Source organism: Nesoenas mayeri (genome assembly GCF_963082525.1).
Source record: "Nesoenas mayeri genome assembly, chromosome: 2".
Lineage (NCBI taxonomy): Eukaryota > Metazoa > Chordata > Aves > Columbiformes > Columbidae > Nesoenas > Nesoenas mayeri.
In genome coordinates this window covers 103,476,625-103,503,959 of record NC_137543.1, presented here as the reverse complement: position 1 = coordinate 103,503,959, position 27,335 = coordinate 103,476,625, and the positions used below count along the sequence as shown (strand labels likewise).

Sequence of the window (27,335 nt, the reverse complement as noted above, 5' to 3'; positions counted from 1 at the left end):
ATTTAAATCTGTAACATTCTGAGGACAGAGATCTGATTCATTCATGTAGACAGACTCACTCTTCCTCAGCATCCAGAAATACTATTCATATCTAAATCCAGCACTTTCGTGGATTAGACTAAGTTAAATCTTTACCTTCTCTCCCTCAGTCTAATAAAGCTGATTATGATAGTAAAACTGCATAGAAATAAGCACTCTGAAATGAGATCACTGACTGCCCAGATGCTGGGAGCAAACAAAGCATTCCTTTGTGCTCAGAAGCAGAAAGGAGATTCTCCCCCTTCCCTCCTGCTCATTGCATACATTGCTCCCAAAAGGTACACCAGTTACATCCCAACAACAGAAATGGATCCCCAAGCTAAGAGATCCAACCAACAATCCCTTTTCTGGCAGGTTTGAATTTCACTATTATACCAAATCTCTGCCTGTAACAACAAAAGTTATAATGACTGAGTCTATTTTGATGGGCTGTTCTTGGCATTTACCACAGGCTCCAGCGTTCAAAGCATTTTGTGTAATCTACTGAGGTACAACAAGCATCACAAGTTTTCATTTGCTGGTAATCTTTTTTTATGTATATGAAGATCTGCATGTGTTTGTATAAACATTTACAAATATATATGTGTGTGTGTGTGTGAACATACATGTACACAAATATATACATGCATATATACATATATACATGACTAAAGTCTTGTTTGTAGTAAACATAGAACCATTTGCTAAAACCAATTGGAAAAAAAAAATCAAAAAATGAAAAGGCTGTTAGCATAGAACATTGCTTAGGAATTAACAACTGATCGGAAGAAAGTACACCTTGGATCACTAACCAGAAGCCAATTATCAATCTCCAGATGATAACTCCTACCAACAATTTTATTGCTAGTGTAGTAGAGTCATGAGAATAAACTTCAGGATTGGTTTTAAAGTACAGATAGAGTTCAGTCAGAGTAATTTTAATCTAATTTGTCCTTCTGTTTCCTTGTCTCTTCTACTTATTTCTCCAGAAGGGAGGGGAAAAAAAATAGAAAAATAAAATATATATTTATACACACGTAGCAGGGGTGGAAGTATCAGCATCATTTAAAAGAAAGAGAGGTATCAAGAAAGTGCCATGAATCAGGTATGAGGAAGCATGCAGGTGCGCAGAGAAAGAGTGAGTGTAATACGGGCCATGCTGCAGCAGCCACAACCTTCCAAATATCGGAGCACAGAAAAGTTAGTGGAGAGAAGCACCACTGCCTTTCCAGGCACTTCCATTTACAAAGCAATACATACGGTTTTCTCCACTATAGCTGCTGAAAACTGTTAACAGTGAGAGATCTCTTCACCAACACTAGCAAATTAACCACTCATGCACAGAAAAAAAAAAAAATAAAACTGCTTAATATTTTGTTACTTAGAATTCATCCTGCCACAGCTAATGCTACTACCTCACAACTATCCTGCCTGGATGGATGAAACCCTTCAGCCGAAGTCTGGTTTTGTCTCACTTCAAGCACTTACAGTGCTTGCAAAGAGATGGACTACCTCAATCACCAGAATGCCAGAGATAACCATGTTTGAATATGCCAGCTGTTTTTATGGAAAGTCTCGAATAGCAGAGAGAGGCACTTTCAGAAAATTTCTACGGCTAAAAAAGCAGTATATTATGCCACAATTGTGCAGCCAATGCTTTTTCAGTGCAGCAAGCGTGCAATGCAAAAACATATGAAGAACTGAGCATACTCACAGTGCATCAAAATTAAGGAAAACACATGCAACTTACAGTTAAAAGATCTCAACAAGCAGCTTCTACTGAATGCTGGCATTCTTCGTGCAAAACTCTACAAGCAAAATAGCACTTGGTTCTTTTCAGGACAGTTCAAGTGTATTCAAATTTAAAAATATGTCTGAAACAGTCCAAAGGACTTAATCAGTGTCACACTCAGCAAGGCTACTTCAGTTCTTCAACTGAACAGCTGAATGTCTGCATCCCACACATCAGCTCTCGTCAAATACCAGACTTTCCAAATTTGTGTTTAAGGATTCTGGCATCAGTTCCAAGAACAACTGTCCCAAGCTGGCTGGCAATGAAATGGAGGCCAAGCCATATTTAGTCAATTTGCTACACTTCAAAACAGCTCCTAAACAATAGCTCTGAGAATCCATTTTTTGAAAAGGGAAAGGAAAAAAAAAAAAGATAACATTTCTTTGCATCAAAATGAAGATGTGGTAATTCCTACAAGTTAACAATACTGATGCCAGGGTAAAGACAGAAAGATAAGCACAGTGAATCATATTTTTCAGACTTAAGCTCCAAGGTTTTTTATGAAATTAAAGTCTACTTCTTAAATTCATGCATTTAAGATGCTATCTGAAAACCAGTAGCAATATATTTACAAAGTAAGAGGGCACTTCTGTAACAGAATAATTTATGGTTTACCAGGACAAAGAGCTTAAACTTTTATCTGTGTAGTAAGGGCTACTCATCTCGTCACATTTTAACATTTAATGGATATATGGTATGGTGATATATTTCATACAAACATCCTAACATGCTATAAATATAGTGAATATTAAAACATGACTAGTTTATAACGACAACCTCACACTTAACCAAAACTTTTATCAAGTGATTCTCCATGGTGTTTTTGTATGTGTGCATTTTTAAATAACTCTATTCATGGCAAGGGTACAAGCAAGGTAATTCAGAAAAACTCTTGGGCCACAAACTTGCATATAAATAGAAAATCTAAGAGATGTAATCTAGTTTAAGAATTTACTAATCCCTAAGAAAGTTCACTTACCCCAAAAGCATACACTACACAGCTCTTGATACTAATTTTTAACTTTCTGGTGACAAATAATAAATTAGAATACCAACTCACAGGCTCAGCTGCTTGAAAGATCCTTTCTTTCAGCATCTCCAATTCAGTTTCCCCAAAACAGACACATACTATTATAGTTATTTTTTGACAGTAATGGAAGAGTCCTGGATGTTCCACAACAAAATGTAATCTAAACCAAGCATATAAAAAGATTTGTGTAATCAAGACATTGTTTTTATAGTTCTCAATTCCAGTCTTCTCTCTTAATACCACAGAACAGGGGATGTCAGAGTATCTCAGGAGTGGTAAAGCTCAGCCATTTTAGTAGCTTGGCTAGTGATACCACTACTGAAAAACATCTCCCTCTTGCAGGAAATGTTTTGCCCAAATTCCCAGGTCTGTCATCGACTCTGAGTAAGAGATGTTCCTTTTTTCAGAAATCAAATCAAGATGATTTAACAAATGCATAACAAGGCCACCACGACAGGGTTTTCTCCAGGCAGAGCTTTATACAGAAAGACATCCATCACAAAACATCCCAAATGGAGAGAACTGTGCAACTTGCTGGCCGCTTCTATTTTGACATGAGTTTACTAACATTGTGATCAGGTTATTAGAAAAACTCTCACCAACACATGCACACACACTTTTCTGCTGACCTGTTTCTACCAGTTCTGTAACTATTCTATTCAAGACCCACAATGAAAGCAGTATAAAATCCAGACACACGGAAATTACTAACTGCAGCATTAAAAATGACAGCATGCAGTTCTGAGTGGGCAAAGTGTGCTCTAGCTTGAAATGTTGGGCTTTCACTGGAAAAGTAAACACTTCCATTTGTGAGAAGTTATCAGTCACACGCCAACAATGCTGCAAGTCACACTACAGCAACAACATCTGCTGGTGCATTTCCTGTGCCTCAAGCATCTTCCTAGATTTTATTTTGTTCTTTTTTCATAATCAGCCAGCCACTGTCTCTTCATCTGAGTACTGCTCCCAGCACTTCTTGACAGTGACTGCAGAGAGTGTTTTTGAAGATAAAGGCCAAAAGACAGTTATAGGAACTTTGTGCAAAGCTTCTGCATTTTTCATAATACTTGGGGTGGCTATACAGTACAGAGTGTAATGAATGAGCTTTCCTGCAGATTAAATACTCTACTTGCTGTTGCTAACAACAGATGTGGAAAATCTTTATTAAGACAAAAATACTTTGGCACTACTGCTGTAATAGTATGTCTATTCTTTTCCTTTACTCCCATCTTCCTCTTATCTTGTAGGAAGAATCTTGACCAAGTGTTCTTTGGGGGTTGTTTGTTTGTTGGGATTTTTTGGTTGATTGGTTGGTTAGTTGGTGTTGGTTCGGGTTATTTCTTTTGTTTGGGGTTTTTTTGTTAGTTTTGTGGGGGATTTTGTTTTGGTTCTGTCATTGCTCCCCCCTACCCCCTGTGGAATTTACAGTCTAACTTTATAATTTTAACTGCATCCTGAAAACTCCTGGGTGGGGTTTCTTTTTTGTTTTGCTTTTCTTTTTGTTTGTTTAAATTTCCCATAGATGCTGTTACAAAGGCAGCACATCAGCACAGTGAAAATGTTTTCACTTTTTACAGAATACTCATACAGCATTTTTTCCTCATATTTTTAAGCTACACTTGCAATTAAACCTTAATCCAGATTGGAATCAACGGTTATTTTTTGACCTCCTCCCTCCAGCTGAACAGACAACACCATGTTTCAACATTTCATCCACAAAACCATTTTAACCAGACCATAGGTTACTGTAGCCAGCAAGCCCACATGAAACAAACAAACAAAAAATGGCTGGACTGTCTCTAGGATTTTCTCACAGCTTCAGTCAGTGCAAGAACTGTAAGATCTCAAAAGCTTCAGGATTACTTGCAATACATTTCTTAAACCATCTCTTCTTTATTTTAACTTTATCTTCCTATACATTATTTTTGTCTCCCATGTAGTTCCTCTTCCCCTTTGTTTTAAAGCCAATTAGAGGATTCAAGTGTGAGGTTTTAGCCAAATGCATCAAGATTTACCTTGACGTTCTTTTCTCCACGTGGCATACCAAGTTCATCACACTCAAATTACACACTCTAATGATGGTAGCATTTCTTTTCAAATTTTGGGGTTAGAGCAAGTAATTCTAACTTCAATTCGCCCTTAAGAATTTTGGGTTCTCTTCAAGTGGGCTAAATTTGTAAAATTGCAGGTATACTAGATCACATAGCAGTCATTGCTTTTTCTAGAAAAAATACAGGTGGCCACAGAGAATCACATTTACATCACACTTTTTTTTTTTTCCCCTTTTTAATATATTACCTGTAATGAACAGAACCTGCAGCTTTTCAGAAACCTTAGTGGTTTGAACTTTAAAATTAATTTTATAAGCACAGATCAAATTCTGGCATGATTAAGTCAGTCCTCATGAATTAAACAAACAGGAAACTCCTGTTTTCACTACAGACAACTTTCTGAAACATCATCTAATATCTGTGATACAGCTTGTTTTGTGTATTTTTTGTTTTTAAATTAGTAGGAACTCACCTCAGAGATTTCTGCCAAAATTCCACCCCCATTCCCCAGTTCCCACTGGCTAACAACATGTCATCAAAGGATGTCAATTCTACAGAGTTTCTCAGCTCCAGAGAGGGCTGTATTCAGCCAGAATGCTTATTTATCACTCGTGTAACATCTACTAATTACAGTGCCTTCTTCTTTATCTCTCTATGCTCTAGTTAAGTCTTTATTCATCCTTCCCTTTCACATCTTTGCTGTTGTTATGCACACAGCTTCCATGTTTCACTAAGCTCTGTGCTGAAATACGAATGCATAGCTTGCACAGCTGTGTTAGAGTACATTTTACTAATCTGGTGGAATTTGCTGTTTACTGTGTGCATCTTCTGTCTAGAGAAAAGGGGTTGAGCTTCCCAGGTTTCTGGTGTCACAGATGGGCAGCAATCCAAGTTCCTCTTTCCAGCCTTCTCCTCCCCAGAACAGTACACTCTTTTGTCACTCCTGTCCAGGTCAATCGACATCCACCCATTTCTGAGGGGTTCCTAAAAAGACTTCTCTGCTGCCGCTAGATCAATTCATGCAGTCTCCCTTGGACATCCTCCCAGATGGTTTTCACAAACAAGGCTGACAGTCAAATGAGGTTTTACAGACCAGAGCCTGGGCCTCTACCTAACCCAGCCTTGTCTGGGCATTCCATAATCACTCTTCCTTGGAGTTCACAGCAGCTACAAGATATTAATCTGTTCTAGGGACAAAAACTACACTCCTTGGTCCTACAGCCCACATAGTCTGGTTTACATGCAGTTGTCTGTCCGTCGTATCATCGTGTTGCTCATAACTGAAAACATACAGTGCTAGCAAAAATAAATTCTAGGTCTCATTTTCTCACAAGCCCATATACGTCTTAAATTTTGAAGTAATCAGCATTAAATTGCTTAGGAAAACAGTAAGGTTTTTTGGTTTGTCTTCTGTTTTTTCTTGAACAGCCTGAGCCATACCCACCACTAAAAAGCTTAACTGCTTTTATGTTAAAACCACCTTAAAATAGTCCCATGGAAGGCAATACAATTTGCTGGATCAGTGCTCAAGAAAACATGTAAGTGTACATACAAACATCACACAGAAAGCAATAGTGATGAAAAATGCTTTTAACTTGTTGACAGCCCTTTCATTCTCTCAAATATCTCCCGCATTATAATATTAACATAATTATATGGGTATGCCTATTGCCATAATTAATCATAAGATGACTATGTTACAGTTATGTTGAAATTACAGTTAATATGCCTTTTGTATGATGCATTATAATATCAATAGATGGACAAACCTCATAATACATGAATATAAGTGCCTAGTAATACAGAATCTTATATCACAAGGAACACTCCATGGAAACCAGAGTAACACAAACACCCCTAACCTCACAAATACAAGTTATGTGCTTCACCATTTAGAGTCAAGCAGGATACAAATGTGTCTGGCATTTTTAGCCTTCTAGTTTGTCTGCCATAACTGTAACCACAGACATGCTTTGCACATTATTAAGATAGTAATGTTATTACTGAACTTAGCACTTACTGAAAGATAAAATATACAAAACCATCTGCTATCACATAAGATTAAATATGCATATATTTACACACACAGTATGCACAAACAAGCCTTAAGAACAGTTTGTAGGCTTCAAATGAGTCTAATATAAAAACGTATCTTGTATTGCCAGAAGCAATGACATTTGATTAAATACAGAGACCACTTTTTATTGGGTAACTCCAACTAACCCAAAATAAGATTTTAAGTGGATCATTAGCCCAGATCACAAGTACAATCACAAAAAGCAGGTGAATTTCAAACGAAAATATCAAGCCTCCATAAGAAGAAAACCAGCTCCAACTGTCTTCAAATCCTGATCTATCATCCATAAGCAGCTGGAAGCCCTTGATTAAACACATATATTGTAACCTGATGAGAAAATGTACTTTCTATGAATATCACAACATGCTACATGCTCAAGGAAACAGTCCAGGACTTACTGAAGCCAATCAACACTTGTATGAGACTGTATGTTAGCATGACTTAGAAGACAGAAGTTATTATACAGATTAATTTTACATGAAGAAGTTGAATTGTATTCTTCATTACACTCAGCTTGCACACAATACCATAGTAAGCATTTCTCTGCTCACAATATACCTAATAGTACATGCCAATGTAATTTAACATCTCTGACTAGCATCTATACATGGTTCAAAATATCAGGAAGAAGGCAAAATGCACATGTGGTCAAACCATCAAGGAAAACAGTCTTCATAAAGATCTTTTTTTTTTTTCAAATGAGCAAATAAAATTCTACAAGCGCCCCTACTGGGATCGCTCCAATACATATTCCCAAAATCAACTCATTCATGGCTAGGTTAGATTAACAAAAATATACTTAGTTTATTCAAACTACCATTAATTGCTTTATATCCAAAATCTAGTTCATTAAATGCTTTATACTGTATATATGTAAAGCCTTACTAGCAGCATCTAAACATGTTAACTTAATCATCAGCTGGCAGGGAGGGGAGTTTCATCAACAGAAACATGTAAAGTGTTTCAATTCTTCATACTTATTTCACCCATTTCATCCTGTCAAGAGACAGGAAATAATACTTCATTATGTAAAACTACTCAAATTCCCTGAATCTGGTCTCCAGTTTTTAAATTGGCAGAAAAGTACTTTCTAGTGACAGGAAAGATTCAGAGCATCTAAAAAAGCTCTCTGTTCTACACTACCAGACATTTGATCCCAGCACAAAGATAAATGATCATTTTAAAAAGCAAAGGAAAATAAAGTAAAATAGAAATAAGAAATGTATATAGGCATATATAAAAACACAAAAATATATAAATTCACATGGAAAATACATAGAAATTATATCACTATGACAGCTTGTTTACAAATAAAGTCAAATACTGAGTATTCAGTATCTAAGATAAGTAGCTTGAAAAAAATAAAATCAAAAGGCTTCTCTAACACTGCAGCCTGTTGGCCTAACTACGCAAATGTGCATGATTAGGATGTGTATCTGCTTAGCTCTGAATTAAACTGAACTGTACTGCAGAGAAGACCAAATCAGAGCTCAAAAGCATTCTTGTTTGAGGTACTGCTGAAGAGACACGGGGAGTCACATTGTTCTCGGTTTACTGCAGAATGTGCAGGTACTGTAGAAATCAATCAACAGCTGTTTGTCCTTTCTTCATAATGAGAAGCTGCAAAGACACAGCCCAGCTACAAACATGCTTACCACGCAGGGAAACAGCCAGGAGCTGAGCCTTCTTCAAATCTGTCTTTCCTTTTTGCCACTGTTTTTGTAGAGCTTGTTAAGAATAAATTTACAGTAACTGAATATACTTTACTGAGGTGGACTGAAGGACAAAGGGACATCATCCTTCAAGCATACCTTTCAGTCAATCATTCATTTTTCACAGCAATCTTTTAAACACTGCATTTAGACCCGGCTACTAGCAAAAGACACATTTTGCAAGACAGGGCTAAACAACACAACCCCAAAATGACTGACACATACTAATGAAAACTTATCTAAACAACAAAACACCCAGTAATGGCTTTTTTTTTTTTTTCTTACGAGTAGATGATTCATTGCTAGATAAACAGCAAATGCTACCTAGTGACCAATCTATAGAGCCTTTCCCCTCCTTTAATTTCTCTTGACATGTAACTTTCCTTTAACTGATAAGATATAGTTTGGAAGGAACCTGCAGTCTGCACAAAGAGCTATTGTTTTCTGAGGTGAAACTGTTAAAAAGCAAGATTTTCTCATTAATACACAAAGGAACTTTATTTCTTCCTAACTAAAGGCTTGCCTTCCCCTTCCCCTCCCCTCAATCCCAACTTGATCGCTTTCATTCAGGGAGTATTTACTAGAAGCAGCAGTAACAGCATTTGGCTCTGAAACAGCTGATTTATTTTTCTTCACATTAATAGAGTTTCACAGTACTAGGGTACATTTCAAGTACTGCAGTGCTGGCAAGGCAACAGACAACTTTTAGTTCTGTCTTTTCTAAAACTCTGCCTTATAAAGTCCATGCACTAAGTTAAACTACAAACAATTTCTTATTAAACAGAAACTACTTAAAATCATCACTTCACTCCGTGCAACTCCTGTTGCTCCCACCCCACAGGTAAGTATCAAGCAGCTAACAATCAGACTGTACCTAACAATCAGACTGTACCAGCAGCAGCAAAGAAGGATGATGGGTCTGCCTGGTGCTCACATGAACAAACGAGGCCACGTGATACTATCAAGGGGCTCCTTCTGAAAATTGCACTCAGAAACCTAGAGAAAATTACCCCAGAGAGACTTAGATATGGACATGGATGTATCACAGCCATTGATGTACTTGTAGCATTTTAGTTCCTCAGATTTTCTTGTGGTTTTTTTTTTTTTTTCTGAAAGCTTTTTTCCTTGATGGTTTGAGTACATGTGCATTTTGCCTTCCTCCTGATATTTTGAACCATGCTAGCCAAAGAGATGTTAAGATACATTGGCATGTACTGTTAGTTTCCATATTTAAACCAAAGCTATTAAACATTGGGGCAAAAGGAAAACTTGCTCAGACTCGTCCTAACCTCTGACTTGTTTACAAGACATATGATAAAGCTCTTGGCACCCTTGCTGGGTAAGCACACTGACACAGTGTGTGTGAATTTGAGACTTCCAGCTCTGGGCTGTGAGAACTCAAATCCAGAGCAAACTGGGAAACTTTTTTTTTTCCCCCCCTATGTCCACCCCCAAGGCCTTTCCCTGATTCTCTCCTGGTACAGTGCTTTTTAGACTGAACCTGATCAAGAAGGTCTTCAGGTAGTTCCTTCACTATGCAGGCTTCCTTCCAACAATACTATTTCTGCTAAGTTGAAACCAACTAAATCCTAAGAACTTTGGAACCAACCTCCAGAAAGACAGAAGAAAAATGTTAAAGAAATACACACATAACTACCACTCGTATGACAATAACTGTAATGCTGAACAAGTGAGGCAATTTTTACATTTAGCTGTTCATCTGCAAAGTCTGCACCTTAATTCAGTCACCTTAACACACACGCAGCAAGTTAAAGAGATTGTTTTATTAACATGGAATAACAGGAGTTGAACATTAACCAGGCTTAACTAGTACAGGAGATGGAAACCTCTCTCTCCCTGGACAACTTGCAGAAAGGACCTATTGAGCATTCCCAAGATTTAATGCCGCCACAGGAGAAGAGGCAAGTATGCTCAATTCTACACAAGGGAGAAGAGTGAAGGAAAACAGCAGTATGGAGGCAGGCAGTGATGCCAGAGGCAGCTGAGCCTCTGCAGTCTGCATCCAGGAGGGTGATCTCTTTATTGTTTCTGCAAGTGATTAGACTGAAGGACTAGGGATTAGACAGAGCATAACACAACTGCAAAAGCATTAAAAGGAATAAACAGATGGCTGCTCTTCTGAATTTTTGCAAATTAATGCAGAGAAAACATTCATGTCTCAGTGAGTGAGGGTCACACCCTTCCTCATTTGGAGACTGAATTCCAGAGGCATCTGTCACCCACTGTGCACACATCACTCACATGCTCCTCAGAGAGCCCCCACAGGCATTGCCTCATTCTGGAACCTGCTTGAATTGCTCAGTAATAAAAGTACATCATTATACAAGTCCAATTACCTCCTACAGAACCCCACTCCCCAACAAAAGCAGGGAACATTATTGTACAAAGGAAAGAAAGAAACCAAGGTAACACTTATACTTAGTCTAAGGGGAATTCCAGAAACATGGATTCCTAGAAACTTAAACACTAATATAAAATTAATTTCCTTTACACAGCAAGAAAGCAAACAGCATGCCATACGTTACTCACCTCTGCAGGAAATGCCTTGGCTATCAATTACTTGTTTGCAGATTCCACAAATTTTGGATTTCTTAAAAGACTTGTTTTTGAATGTGTGAGACCTTGAAGATGTTTCTTGAGGCTGGAAGCAAAGGCAATAACATCAGACCTTCCCTCAGCTTTTGAGTCCCATACAGACAATTTTAAATTAAATTTAACAGTAGTGTGTCAGTTGTATAATAGTAGTATGTCAAAGCGCTCTCTCATCCTCACTCTTATTCAACAGCATGAGCTTTCTGCTGTTGGAAGCAACAGAGTATAAGGAACCTCCGGCTATGAACACACGGACGTAGCAAGATATTTTATATCGTAACTTCCTAATTGACTTTATGACCTATCTTTTAAGAGGAAATACAGAATAATCTCCAGGATATGAATTAACAGTCTTCTGACCTATGGTCTTATCTACAATAAAAATTTGCATTGGTTCAGCTTAAACCAGTTAAAACTAACGCAAGTAATGCTCTATCACAGTAACAAATTTAACTCATCCGGTGCAGAAGACAGCTTGGGCTTTTCATTTAATAAATGAAAAGAATCCTCATAGAATAGTCTGGGTTGGAAGGGACCTTAAAGATCATCTAGTTCCAATCCCCTGCCATGGGGACTGCCACTAGACTAGGTTGCCCAAAGCCCCACCCAGCCTGACCCTGAACACTTTCAGGGATGGGGCCTGCACAGCTTCTCCGGGCAGCTTGTTCCAGTGCCTCACTACCCTCACGATAAAGATTTTCTTCTTTGTATCTAAGCAGACATGCAAGTTGACTTTGGCACAGATTTCTAACTTTAAAATCACTTTTGTTCTTTCCTGCGTACAAAAAGCACCCTAATTTAAAGTAACGTTATTCTCACAGTATGTCACAGTAACTGAAATAACGTGTTAAAATATAAGGCAATAATGACCTTTCTAATTGGGGACAGAACTACAGAAGTCAATACCATATATATGATGGATATTATATGGCTTCTGTAACCTTGGAAACATTTAGGTAACAGTACAGAGGGGACTACCAAAAGCCTATGACAGAGTCAGTACGTCCTCTGGAAGGGTATAACAACCTTCACTTTCACTGGCAGATTTTTTTGAAATAACAGTTACCTATTCAAAACCCAGACCATTAATAACCACAAATGAGTTTTCACATTCCTCATTTTCCTTTCATATTTGCACCTTACTGTCCTTAACTTCAGTACTGCAAAGGAGCCCCAAGGAACACAAATGGCAGCGACTGATCACCCTGCACAGGCCTGGGTGCTCAGATACCAGGGTCACCAGTGGGGATGCACAGTCAGCCTGCTCTTAAGAACAGCTTCAGGACACATTGTTGGTCTTAACCACAGTGTAAAGCCCAGATAATTAACACACTTCCATAAACACCACAGTAGAAATTACTTAGGCTGAAGGAATAAAATTCAGGTTAGAGTTCTCAGGAAAATCTTTCCACTAGTGAAGTGTATTAATCAGTAGAAATTAGTGAAGAGAAATAGTAGAATAGTCCACATCCTCAAAAGGCTGAAGCAGGGGATGAAACACTTGAGAAATGAATTTGAATTGTAATTACAATGCTTTGTTAGACACTTCGATCAACCACTGTAGAAGCTGAAGTCACAAATTACCCTATATCCCCCTCTGCTGACATTTGCATCATGTTATTTCAGGTTATATCGAAAGATGTTGTCAGAATCATGATTCATATTAAAAGTAAACCATACAGGAAAAGAAGAGCTGAAATCCAGCTTTATGTAGGAACATGCTTGATGGCAAACAGATTGAATTTACTATTTCTGAAAAGTCTCTGTCATCATTGCTTTTTTATGCATTTGAAAATATGGGAGATGCTTTTGAAGAGACAGGGGTCAAGGAAAAAGGAAAAGTGTTATTACATCCAGGTAACTTCACTAATCTGATTCGTCCACGCTGTAGATATATAGACAAACAAAAAACCCCACAGATTTCTCATTTTAGATTTTACCCTCTCTTTCTCTGCAGAGTTCTGTTTCTAGGTGAAGTTTACAGGACATGGCTACAACTTCCTGGGAAAAGGACAGTTTTGCAGAGCTTGCAGTTCTGAAGAAATTAATAGATAAACATCACAGAAAGTTTATTCTGTATCTAGGCCTGCTTCTCCATATTTCCTGCCTCCCAAACACTTCCTCACAAGCTTTGATGCTTGCACTGTTCCAAAGCAAGACAACTGTCCCAAGAACTCACTGTTTAAATACTGGAGTTTAGTGTTAGTAGTTCTTGACATTAATTGATCAACTAGTCAATCTGTCCATTTCATTTGCAATGTAAACATCAAATAATTTTCCTCTGTGGCATTTTTGCACCTGAATTTTTTAAAAGTGTATTTTTTGTTCCCTGTTGTTGATTTTAAGTATGTTCCCATGGACTCTCCAAGCAATTCAGTTAAACAGTTCATTTAGGAGATTCAGTACTCATAGCCATTTATAAAAGAAGTCCGCATAATCTACTGTGAAAACTAGAGAAGCCTAGACCAAGGTTTCTTTGTTGTCACCTGATACAGCTTTTGTGGTTCTCCACTAATGAAGATGCCAAATGGAAGAGGGAAAAAAAAAAGAAAAAAAAAGAAAAAAAAAAAAAGAGAGCGAGAGAAAGAAAAAAAAAAAAAGGAAAGCAACCATAGCTGGCAGTAAGCAATGCTACAGAATCTAAACTGCATGTAATTGTTAGGAGCAAAAACTGGAAGAAAACAGTGAGTTTTTGCTGGAGGAAGAGGCTGTGATTAAGTCTGGTCTCAACTGCTACCATTATGAAACTCTCTTTTGTTTACCACACAAGAAAATATTTTGGCTATGCTCTGCTTCCTATGGCACACAGAAATCTAATGAAGCTGAAAGTTTATCCCAGACTTGCATCAATGTAACACAGCAGACTGAGCAGATTGTGTAAAGACCTACATAGGCACCTTCAGCTATCATTATTTCCAAAACCCTCAAGGCTGACCATTTTCATTACATAGCAATATATTGGTTCATTCTTTAAAAAGATAGTCACAGGGCTTAGATCTTCTATCAAAGAATCAAGCAAATATTGTGAAAATAAACCTGTGTAAATAATTAGCAAGAAAAGTGTATAACTATATTCACACACATGCACGCTTAACTGAAATAAAAATAAAAACTTAACTGATTATTTATTACTTATACAGAACCGATTTCCTCCAAAGTGATCTGAGCAGTGAGTAAATTATACTTATAAATTATACTTATAAATTATACTTAGACAAGTCTGAACAAAAATAATTAGACTTTTAAAATGAAATCATTTAGTCCAGATGTTACTCTATGTGGAAAAAAAAAAAGCCAAAAACTGCACATTATTTCTCGATCTCCAAAACTTGTAACAATCCATGTCATATATTCCAGCTCAGAGAAAATTATAAATGTATGTTTAAAGCCCCATAAACTCTCCCAGTGTCAGACTCTACTCCTGATTAATTGTACGTGGCTCATAAAAACTCTCTTAGGACAGCAGCAAAATAATCTAAAGCAAAGATAAGTTTTGTTCACTTCACATCCATGGTCATGCAAGTATGATCCCTTTCCCCATCCTCTCTCTAAATAGCTTACCAACGAATACAGCAATTTCCTGGGACTCTCTTTGTAACATTCTTTTACTCTCTAAGATAGCTTTAAATCCACTAGCATATATTACACTTATGACTATTATTTTAAATACACAGGAGGGAAGAGGTAGCAGCATATTAGCAGAATGGGTATTTCACCACCTTTTATGGGCTAGGGAAATGCCCATGGGGATGTCCAAAGAAAGTTCAAGTATGGGATGACTGAAAGCACTCTTCATGAAAAAGCTGAACCCCGGTTAAAAAAAGCTTTGCAAAACTAAGCCATATACCTACTTCTGTAAGATTGCTACAAAAATTAATCATATGACTAATGAAAAAAAGCACAGCTAGCTGAGGGGAATGCCAGAAAACTCACTCCCTTTCATGCTTCCTGTTAAGCTTGCTCATCACTACTTCCACCCCTCTCTACTTCCTCTTCTCCCATCTCTTATGAGAAGCCTGCACAGCAAAAGTCATGATTTCTCCACAGTTACTTAAAGAAATCAAACATTAAAACCCATCAGGTTACCTGCAATTCCCTGTAACTAACGTGCCTGAAGTGAATACTGATGAGACAGGAACACCCAGGATACAACAGTTAGTATTATTGAAAATACAAAATAGTTGAGAGTTTTTCTCTTCCCTCCCTGTAGTAAAAAACACTTTCAACTCTCCTACTCCTAAAGCAGGCTTCCATGTTTGGTGCAGGTTTCACTTTAAAAAAAAAATATTTAAGAGTGCCTATGATGTCATACAGGTCAAGTAATAGGATATTATCCATCTAGTCTCCAAAATGGCTTTTAGAACAACAGGGCTGATAAGAACTTTTTTGTAATAATAAAAATCATTATATTAGAAGTTTCACACAAGGAAAAGATGGTAAAATACTGGCACAGGTTGCCCAGAGAGGTGGTAGATGCCCCATGCCCAGAGATATTCAATGCCAGGCTAGACAGGGCTCTGAGCAAACTGATCTGGTTGAAGATGTCCCCGCCCACTGCAGGAGGGTTGCACTAGATGACCTTTGAAGGTCGTTTTGAACCCAAACTATTCCATGATTCTCTGAATATACAATGAAGAATTTTACAGAAAGAGCAAACACCATAACACATGAGATTCTCTGTGAGAATAATTTCTTGGAAAACATACTATTGCTTCAAAAACAGCTCAGTATTCTAGCAGTAACTAATGGCAGTAACTGAACATATCACATACATTTAAGTGCATATACAACTACCATCAGTAGTTGTAGGGGGGAGGAATATTTTTACAGACTGCAATAAGGCATTTCAGGATGTTTCACTCACATTCAGAGATTATATCTACAGTCAGAGACATAGCACATATATATATATGTTTACACACACACCCACGGTAAAACGTACACAAACAGCTACTAATACTACTGTCACTACCATGTACTGTTACCAAATAACTTCATATGGATTGCAAATACAAGAGAATATTTGTTAAACACCCATTTACTCCCCACTCATTCAATGCATTTCACAGAAAGACAGACAAACAACCCAAGCCAGAAAAGAGAGACTTGAATTAGGATCGTACAGCTGATAATACCCTTCCCAGTGGGGTCCACTCCTAACCTGTGACTCAAGTAAGGGCACATGGAGATGCTGGTGAGGAAAAAAATGTCTCATTAAACCAGCTGAGTAAACTTCATGTCGAGAGGAAAAACAACCTATGATTTGGCCTTACTGCATAAGCATAAGAGGCGAAAGAACAACAGAAAATAGCAGAAAAAGAGTATTTTTTTCCCTTATTTAAAAAATTTGGTGCTATAATTTTAAGCAGTCTTTGCAGTCTCTCAGACAAAAGAAATCTGAAGTCTTCATTTTTTTTACTAAGAAACTCTGCCTAGGTACCAGAGTCTGAAAAGTATACACTTTTCCAGAACATAACTAAAAAGGAAGTTTCTGTCCAAATAACCTTACAGGACTTACATAGATCTAAAGAAAAAGATCAGAGATGTACAAAGCACCTATGCTCAAGGTTTACTCAGGGCATCAAAAGCCAATTGTAGAAAATGCATTTCAAGACATAAGGTATGCCTTAATGGTTCAGCACAACATTCATTTCACCCACCCAAGCACTTCATTGCTGTGTCAAAGAGAGATACTATTCAAACAGAACAAGCCAGCCCTGCCCCTTCTGTATCCCGCTCCTTCTGCACTCCTGCTGTACCAGGGATGCTGGAAGTTCCACCCCTGACACATCCTCTTAGTATTTATTAATGGACCTCTTTTCCACTAGTTTTGTCAAACTCTGCTTTGAACATAGAATCATACAACCATAGAATAGTTTGGGTTGGAAGGGACCTTCAAAGCTTATCTAGTTCAATCCCCTGCAATGAGCAGGGACGTCTTCAACTAGATCCGGTTTCTCAGAGCCTCATTCAGCCTGGTCTTGAATGTTTCCAGGGATGGGGCATCTACCACCTCTCCGGGCAACCTGTGCCACTATTTTACCACAGCCACTGCAAAAAATTTCTTCCTCATGTCTAGCCTGAATCTACCCTCTTCTAGATTAAAGCCATTACTATTTGTCCTAATGTAAACAGGCCCAGCTAAAAAGTCTGTCTCCATCTTTCTTATAGGCTCCTCTGCAGTACTGAAAGGCCAAAATAAGGTCTCCCTAGAGCCTTCACTTCTCCAGGCTGAACAACCCCAACTCTCTCAGCCAGTCCTCACAGGAGAAGTGTTCCAGCCCTCTGATCATCTTGGTGGCCTGCTCTGGACTGTCTCCACAAGGTCCATGTCTTTCCTGTACTGAGGGCTCCAGAGCTGGATGCAGTGCTCCAAGTGGTGCACAACCAGAGCAGAGAGGCAGAATCACCTCTCTCAACCTGCTGGCCACGCTCCTTTCAATGTAACCCAGAGGGCAAATCATATCTTGGGTGGCAAGTGCACATTGTTGGCTCATGTCCGGTCTCTCATCCACCAGTACCCAAGTTCTTCTCCACAGGGTTGCTCCCAATTCCTTCATCCCCCAACCTGTATTGATACTGGGGGTTGCCCCAACTCATGTGCCATCTCTGGATAGTATCCCATCCCTCAGGCCTGTCAGCTGCACCATTCTGCATGGTGTCATCCACAAACCTGCTGAGGGTGCACTCAACCTCAGTGTCTATGTCACTGATGAAGATATTAAACAGTACTGGTCCTAGTACAGACCTGAGAGACACCACTTGTTACTGGTGTCCATTGAGACACTGTGCCATTGACCACTGCTCTCTGGGTGTGACCATCCAGCCAGTTCCTCATCCACCCAACAGCCCACCCATCAAATCCATACCTCTCCAATTTAGAGGGAAGGATGTTGTGGGGGACCATTACAAAGTGCAGACAAATGACATCTGTAGGTCTTCCTCTGCCTACTGGTATAGTCACTCTGTCACAGAAGCCCACTAGGTTGGTCAAGCAGGACTTGCCCTTGGTGAAGCCACACTTGCCCTTGGTGAAGCCATGTCCCTTAGCACAGCTTCTAGGAAAATCTGTTCCACCATCTTCCCAAGCACAGACGTGAGGCTGACAGGTCAGTAGTTTCCAGGGTCCTCCTTTCTACTCTTTTAAAAAGTGGGTGCTGGTACTGTCTGCCCCACAATCTTCTGTAACAGCAAGTTCCAAAAGGTCACAGTGCCCCTTATTTAAAGTAACTTCATTTGTTCATTTTAAAGCATCTGACACTTCTTAGTTTCTGTACTGTGGAACTGCATGACTAGTTCTGCCTAGTTCAACCTACCCATCATCTTTATGTTTCTGTAAAATCTTGATCATATTTCCCCCAAACTTTTCATTTTCCAAAACAAAGAGCCCCAGTGTTTTCAGTCTCTTCCCAAAAAGCAGCTGTTCCATCTGCTTGGCCATTTTGGTCATCTCTTTCTGGACATGCTCTCCTTACCACATGCTTTTATACATGCTGGGAGCATTTGCTCCACATCCTATTTAACTCACACAGCCTAGCACTTGGGTCCCTAGATCTAGATTGCCAGGTACAGCTGTACATAATTCCAGCTGCCAGAAAAAAAACACATTGGTCATGAGCTGAAAGTGTTAGGGAATAGGAAAATTGTACTGGTTCTCACACACAAAGCTTTTCATCTCAGCTCTCTCACAGCTCTGAACTAAAGAAGTTAAAAGCCAGAGGGATACAAGGCAGTGCAAGATGCAACACAGAAACAGCAGCACTACCTAGTCTTCCACAAGGTCCTGGAACAGGAGGTCTGCAGCCTCAGTCACCCTACCAAGTGACCCACCTGGATGGAGCCATGGCTGAACATAATGGCAACTTGGCTGTTCTCTAACAAGAGACAGGACCTATGCCTCATGCACCTTTCTTTCATGCTTACATATGACCATTATATTTGTAATCTGTAAACAGTTCACCTAAGGAGGTCCTTCATCTAGATCATCAACTGCATGTGCTCTTCTAGAAGGTTTAAATTCTTGAGACAAAACAGTATCAGCTTTCTTTGAAAGATGGTTTCCACAGGATACCAAGGTAATGTAAGAGAGTAAAGTGTTTTGAATAGACTGATCATCAGATAAATCTCTCTCCCCACTTTAAAGTTCGGGGTTTGCAACATCGAACTTTAAAGAACATTTAGGAACCTTTCTGTATTTGCTATTTTCCCAGACAGTTTCAAGTCTTTCCACTTGTGATCTGGCCGAAATTTCAGCCAATAAAACAATAGGTCCAGGTCCACCTAGAGGTGGGTGACACCCACTGAAGAAAAACAGCACCCAAGGGGGTCTGAAAGTATGCCCATGAGCAGCCCCAAGACCTCTTCTAGGAGGATGCAGGCAGAGCAGCACACCTGTTGGAGAGAGGTAAGGCAGCTCCCCTTCATCCAATTATCCCCAAAAATCAGTCACCTGTAGAGAGCAGTGGTTCACCCCCTCTCCTCTTAGCAGGAAAAAACAGGGGGCCTGGGGTCACTCCTCACTTGTAATGTAAAACAGCAGCAGCTCTCACATTTTTCTATTTCATCGGTTCTTTGCATTTTTGTTTCAACACCTTCATTTCTCCACTGCACATGAATCTGTATTGGTAGAAAAGCAATTAGGAGACAGATGGAAAGTCCATTAAGACAACTGCTACTCCAGACACTGGAAAACTTGTCTTTTTCATCCTCATCTCATTGGCAAACCAACACTTTGTTCTGTGTGGGAAAATACTGTACAAAGGAAATGTCTGAAAGCAGCAAAGACTATGTGCATCATGAAAGCTCCGTGTTTGTCAATGGCTTTTTTCTTTTTTTTGTTAAATGAACTGGCCTTGGCATCTCTGAGGTTACAACACTGCTTTTATTATAAGAAGACTGAAACTCCCACATATGCAGAGCTAGACATCTGAAGACTAGAATTCACATATTTTAATAACAGAGAAAAGAGCTGCTTCTGAATATACCTGGTTTATCTTTAGTTCACAGGGGAAAAAAAATGTTGAAGGGTATAACAAAAGTAAAAATTCAGAGACATCAGGTGTCTACCCTTGAAATGCCTTTTTTTCTTTTTTTTAAATCACGTTCACCTAGAATCTCTAATCAGACTCCCTCTCACGGCACATGAATTCTTGCAGGTACACAAAAAACAGCGAACAAAGCATATGCTTCTACATGTATTTACTCCCTCTGTCTCAGTAATCCCCAATAAACCTGTTTATAAAAGCAGCAAATCCAAGAAGGACTGCAGCCATGTACAATCTAACCCTCCTACATGATGCAGTTAGTTACAAGGCCACATACCAAAGAGCTACCAAGAGCTGTATGTCTCAAATAATTTATGGTGTAATAAAAAAGAACAAGCTATTTAAAAACAAAACAAAACAAAAACACAACACACAGTACAGTCACCAAGATCTCCAAAACAAGTGGAGAAAGGGAGAGCGGAAGCAAAATAAGAGGTCAGAGTCAGGCTAGAACAAGGACAGATGGCAGCAGCTGTGTGCCAGAACACTGACCAGGACAAACAGCTGAAAGGGATGAAAGATGCACATCAGTAAATCACTCGCTGAGACATGGAAGAAATATTATTAATACTAATGCAGTGAATAACTTCAGCAATTTCATGTAGGCTAATTTTGCTACACAGCTTGAGCCTTCCCTCTTACCCTTACAATCCTGCTAGAGGCAGGTATGCTACACCAATACATAATCAATTTAGCACTTCAAGTTCATGCAGGCACTCTGTTGTCAACACTGCTACCTTTCAGACATATCTTCTTTTCCCCCCAATCCTCCAGAGAAAGTCAGTATCCAGGCTAGAAATACAGAGGTAAGCAAGCTTAGGGGAGACGTTATCACTCTCTACAACTACCTGAAAGGAGGTTGTAGCATGGAGGGTATTGGATTCTTCTCCCAAGCAGCAAATGATAGGACAAGAGGAAATGGCCTCACGTTGCACCAGAGTAGGTTCAGACTGGATATGAGGAAGAATTTATTCAAGTAAAGGGTTGTCAGGCACTGGAACAGGCTGCCCAGGGAAGTAGTGGCATCACCATCCCTGGAGGTGTTTAAAAGACCTGTAGATGAGGTTCTTAGGGACATGGTTTAGTGCTAGAGTTAGGTTGTGGTTGGACTCTATGATCTTGAGGGTCTCTTCCAACCAAAATGATTCTGATTCTAAGCTGATAGTTGTACATTTCACATACACGTTCATTTCGCAGTTGCAGCACTAAGGAAGCATGCACACTGGAAGTGCACATATCAGGAAAGTATCAGTCATCAGCCATCATCTGCCTTTTGTAACATCACTATCTCGCATCTTCAAGTAGAAAATAACATGCTTCCCAACTGTGCAGGAAAATCTCATTGAAGGTGATTCAGTAAGGCAGAAAAATAGCAACATCAGTTCAGTTTCCTCCTCTCCCCACACACATCCTTATTTAACTACTTCAACAGTGCAGCTCTTGGGACCTACCAACACAGACAGTATTAATGACTGTGTGAAGTCTGGCCATTGTACTTTGAAAGGCCAGTTACACTAAGCAGGGAACAGAGAAAAGACCAACATCTGTGGTCAGAACATCTTCACTCAACACCTATACTTCCCACCCCAAAGCACATACTTTAATTTATTCCACTCCTGGTTCAGTATATAAACAGCTCTATTTAAACATGCAATTCCATAGAGGTTACCATTTGTAGCATCAGCAGTAACTCATACAGGAAAAAAAAAAACACTCTGTGTGTGTGTGTATGACTGGAATTACCTTTATAAAATGAGGAAACAGTTAAGGATGTAAGTAAAAAAATATCTTTCAAATGAAAACTTAAAATGGGCCCATTTTCTGCACTCCATTAATCCTGAGGATCCAAAATTTTTGGCTTACAAAATTTTGTATACAGTAATTTAAGAAGTGGGTGAGAATCCAGTGCGGACATAGAAATCTTCACTGTGCACTTTTGGGTAGAACTTTGTTTCTCTCATAAGATTGCGTTTCACTTTTTTGCTGCTATTTTACTGAGACTTTGCTGGTTTTTTCCATCAAGTTAAATCAACCATTTTCAAGAAACAGAACCAAATTAATAATACAGAAGACTTCCACATGAACTTTTTAATAGGATAATCTAAGTGCCACTCCAAAAAACAGAAATGTTCACTCAACAATCCTGCTCCAGGATGTAATTTCACTACTTTCATTGGACAGCAGACAATTTGTGGTTAGCCATTTATTTTGTATTTTTCCTGGTATTCCTGTGTGGTCTTGTAAGCAGAGTCTATGGGAACAAAAGTTGATGGAAACATCTACTTGCAACCATAGATTCTGTATACTTTCTATTGATTTTCCTCTGATATTACAAGATTAGTTGTACTGACCAATCTGAACACATCTCTCAAAGTGTTTACCAGGTGATAACAGTATGCTAAATCAGAAAGTCTCAATAATATTCCCTTATTGCTACTAACCACAGATGATATTGTAGAGTTCACACTCACCTTAAGTTCTAACAGGCAAATCAGAGGAAACTCTGAGAGAGCAAAGGCTAGTACTAGTTAGGTTTGTATTTTTACTGAAAAACATGAGCTCCACACAAAACAAAAACAAACAAGTAAACACCAAGCAATAGTGTCAAAACTTTCTGGTTGAAACTATCATTCATACTACAATACTTTCCTGATGCACAACTATTTAAAATATGCTAAGGAGGAATCAAAGTTAACCTGATGGCAACAGATACATCACTCAGTGCAGCAAACAGCAAAACAGTGTTCCTCATCTGATCCTCACACTGTTTCCAGCTCTAACTGTCCTTCCCACTCTGCTACCTGAATCAGTACTACCAAAAATAGGCTGTTCAGGCTCTGTCAGACATAGCTAGCACAGGATGCAGCCACACTTTGTAATACAGAAAGAGAAAGCACTTGACATGTCAGATTCAAGCTTTGCCTTTATTTGAGAGAGGTACTCACAGCAAATGCATTAAATGATATAATATACAGTTCACATATACATTCTGATGTTGGGTCTGCAGCTCCAAGAATAAGAAAAATTCAACAGCAAAGCATACTATGTTATGGTAAAAGAATCTGTCTGGAGCAAGTTAATCATCATAATTATACCCATTTCTGCTGAACTGCATACTCTTATACCTACAAAAATCTGAATTAAGTTACCCTTATCTACATCCTTATTATTGTAACCATTTTCAAAGTCACTTCAATTAGAGCCTAGAGATAGGATAACACCATTGCCTGCCTGTCTGAATGGTCTCCACCCTTCGGATTAGCTATTCCCATTCAAACATTAATCTCTAGTAGGAATACAAGAAAATAGCCATCTTGACAAACTGCATTAATTCCAGTCACTGACTAGCACAGGCTGCTACTAACCGTGAGCCCTGTGTGCTCCTCCTACCCAGACAGGAAAATATTTGCTGCTATTGGCCTGAGGCTTGGAACTTCAATTCCTCTCTGCCATCTGAATGAACCAGGATAATGTAAAAGGGCTTAAGCACAAGGATCATATTCAGCTACAAGATCTAAAGCTCTTGTGGAAATGGAAATCAAACACAATAGACATTTATAAAGTTATTATACAATGCATGCTCTGTAGCTGATTAACTTGCTCACTCACCCAAGGACAAATAGTTAAACTATTACATTGAGAAAAACAATTACAGAAAATACAACTGTTACTTAACTGAACTGACCTGCTCCTTTCCTTGTAGCTCAAAATAACCATTCACTTTAAATTTCCAAATAACTATCTTAGTTATTTCCCTGGCACTAAAATCTCTTAGCACAGCAAGTAAACACAAACTCACTAAAACATACACTGAACTTGACTTTTGACTTTCAGAGTCCTTTTTTTTAAAGGCTCAAAGAATCCACTTGAAACCCTAAATTCTTCTTCCTAGTGACCAGGAAGTTCCAGAAACCTTTAATCTTCTTATCAAACACTCTCGAATCTCATCAGCGTCACTTCACCAAGGTTCTTCAGTTTCCATTCTCTTGTTCTGCTGTACCATGGGTACTTTCAGATTAGTACACTGGAAAAGTACTCTGTTCTCTCCCCCTTCTCTCAGAACAATGACAGTTTCCTTTTTACTTTATTGTAGCTTAGATTTCTTTTCTTGCAGTCTTACAGGATTTAATTCATTATGAGAACAGTTACCACTCCCTCTGCCTCACAGGAAAAAAAAATCCTAGAACAGATAATTCAAATAAAGCAAATTTCCAGATCACAGCTATTTACAAGAGTAACAGTTCCATGGTACACTTACCAAAACCTGAAATACTTTCATGGGAATTTACAACAAAATAAAAGTGGGACAAGAGCATGCTCATTTTAAAGGCTCAGCCTGGTTCTGACAGTATGTTCTTCATCATTACAGAGCACATCACGTAGTATATCAATATTGCTACTGAAATAAAACTTCTGAAGTATCTTCACTGCCTGGACATGTTTGTTTCCAGATCTGTTGACAAGGCAGATCTGCAGACTGGTATTTTTATAAATGTAGTGAAGAGAAAATGCAAATAGTATTTTCTCAAGACTTGAGGTGTATTTCTGAATGTCTACTAATGAAGAAGAGGTAGTCTTTCAGAAGAAAGCTACCAAGTCTCAGTCTAGACAACAGTATTAGTCAGCAGGTATTCATCCCTCAGTGAATTTCACTCAAAATGCCAGGACAGTCAGAAGTTTTACTCTTTCAGGATCTTTGATCTGTCAAAGTAGGCTTCTTTACAAGCACCAAGCCACTTGACAAAACCAAGCAACTAAGAGCAATCAGCAATACCAGTACAAAACCAGTACAGTCAGCTATTCAAGATTTGTGTTGGCTTTTTCGTCTTAAGTGATTTTTTTCATATAATGCAGTTCAGCGCAGGAAAAGCTGTAAAATTTTCAGTCTGTTTTTCTTGTTCAACCTGACACTACATATCAATGTAGTTCTTTCCCCTCATTTACAGCAAATGTACAATTTCCAAATGAGAACCCACTTTTCCACAAACACATAAAGCCTTACTGACCAAGCCACAGTCAGAACATATACTGTTTTCCTAAGAAAGAGCATACACAAGAGAAAGGGAACAAGAGAGAGGAGAACCACCTCTTGCTAACATTCTCTGAGCAAAAATTTATAATCCCTTAATTTTGCCAAACAAACCTGATGCCTCCAGCTATAAAGAGCCCAGTGCTTGTATGCTTGTTTTATTTCTTCATTTTCATTATACACAAGGCTTTAAGGCAATAAAATTGTTTACAGGCTGCAACCCTTAGCAGCAGAGAAACCACAAAGAATTCACAGATGTGATTACCTTCTTCCAAGTTAAAAGCATTACTTCAGAAACATCAGCATATAAAATGGGTTGAATTGCCGAAGAATGAACATACCTTGGTTTGTCCACCAGCCAAATCTCCAGACTAACTGTTGTCAGCCTGGTTTAAACAAAGGGTTGCTTTAATTAGTGAAATATTACTAACTGACAGGGCAAATTCCAAAAATACTTCACTACAATTAGAAACCTCTTTCCCTCCATTAAAACAATTTTTAAATAGCATTTAACCCTTACACAGCCACATGGGTGTGCTCTATGTATATCCATTTCTTCTCTGTACTCCAAACAACAGTTAAGTAAGCAATAAAAATGTCTCCCTAAGCATCTGAAAAAGCTTCCCAATATTATTACCAGAGGATCAAGGCAAGATTTCAACATTTCATTTCAGTCCTGCTTCAGATCCCACAGGGACTGAAGTTATTCCAGTCTAGCTCTGCATTGAGTTTAATGGGGAAAGGGTGGGAGAGGGACAATAATGATACATAAAGGAAAGCAAAATGCCAAACAACCATTCAAAACAGTTTTCAGTTCAAGTTAAGTTCAATTCGAAGTTTATTACTATACTGACTGTAGTTGACACCTTCCCCTAGCTACGATTAATTTTCCATCTTTTCACTTTCTAGAAACAGTTCAGTTCTTCTTTCATCACCCCAGCAACCTAACAGGCCACAGTTCACCACATGTCCACGTGACTCCAACTCGTCCCCATGCAGTCCCTCACACAGCCACTAGTACGTTGTGTTTACATATGATGGCAACTTGAACTACAGAAATCAAAATCAAAATTCACTGTTGACAGAAGAGGTAGTGAGACATCAACACTAGTGCAAATCCTTTTAAACAAAGAAATCTCATTCTGCAAGCAAATGAAGGGCAGAGCTTAGTGTTTTCTTCTTAGAATAAGCCATAAAATCTTCTAGAGTTAAGTCAAACCAAATCCTGGAATTTAGTAACCTGAACTACTGTACTTCATACACTCAGGCATGACAAATTAATCTTTTCCATGCAAAACATGCACATATACACAAGATATTAATTGTATAATACCTGTACAACAACATACAGATGCCTTTTTGTTTTTGCTGCTTGCATGTCCTACATGTACAGAGAGATGCCTTCGGACTAAATGAAACATCTTGTCATACTGATATTTTGCAGAAAATTTAAGATCTTTTATTGCTTTGCTTCTTCGGAGGATGGCTGTGTTTAACTGTCTCTCAATGACTGAATGTGGTCATGGAAGCATTTTCCATGAAAGGAGAGGACTCCTTATGGACTTCTTGGTTTGTATGAGGTATTCCCCAAATGCATGGCTTCCTGAAATGAGATTAAGATTTGTTTCATGCAACTCACTACCATATCACCTATGGAGGTCAAATGCAAGACCTTTCGGACAGAAAAAAACCACACTTCACTTGGTTTAGTCAAATTCAACCTCAAATACACAAACTCCTGCTAGCAGAGGACCAGCCACCAGTGGGTGACAAAAAGTCATCTTGAGTTCAGGGGGATTAAACCATGCCCACAGTTTCTTTTAAAAAGGCCTCTGTGAGGCAGGTGAGAAGAGTCCTTGTACCCTTTCCTCAGGATCCCAAAGCAGCCACTGTGGGCCACCCACTACAAAAGTAGAGAGATGAGTGATTAGTGTTGCATCTAACCAAAACTGAGGACAGACTGACATTA

The 27,335-nt window shown here is 38.7% G+C and overlaps 1 protein-coding gene across 1 annotated transcript in view; it reads right to left on the bottom strand.

Annotated features, from left to right (window-relative positions):
* The window catches only part of TNS3 (tensin 3), a gene marked incomplete at both ends in the record, with an annotated part of 226,390 nt that overhangs the window by 152,147 nt on the left and 46,908 nt on the right, over positions 1-27,335 (bottom strand). The window contains 3 exon segments of the mRNA XM_080340298.1: positions 11,231-11,342; positions 25,708-25,737; positions 25,741-25,752. Of these exon segments, the coding sequence (XP_080196424.1) occupies positions 11,231-11,342; positions 25,708-25,737; positions 25,741-25,752 (154 nt within the window).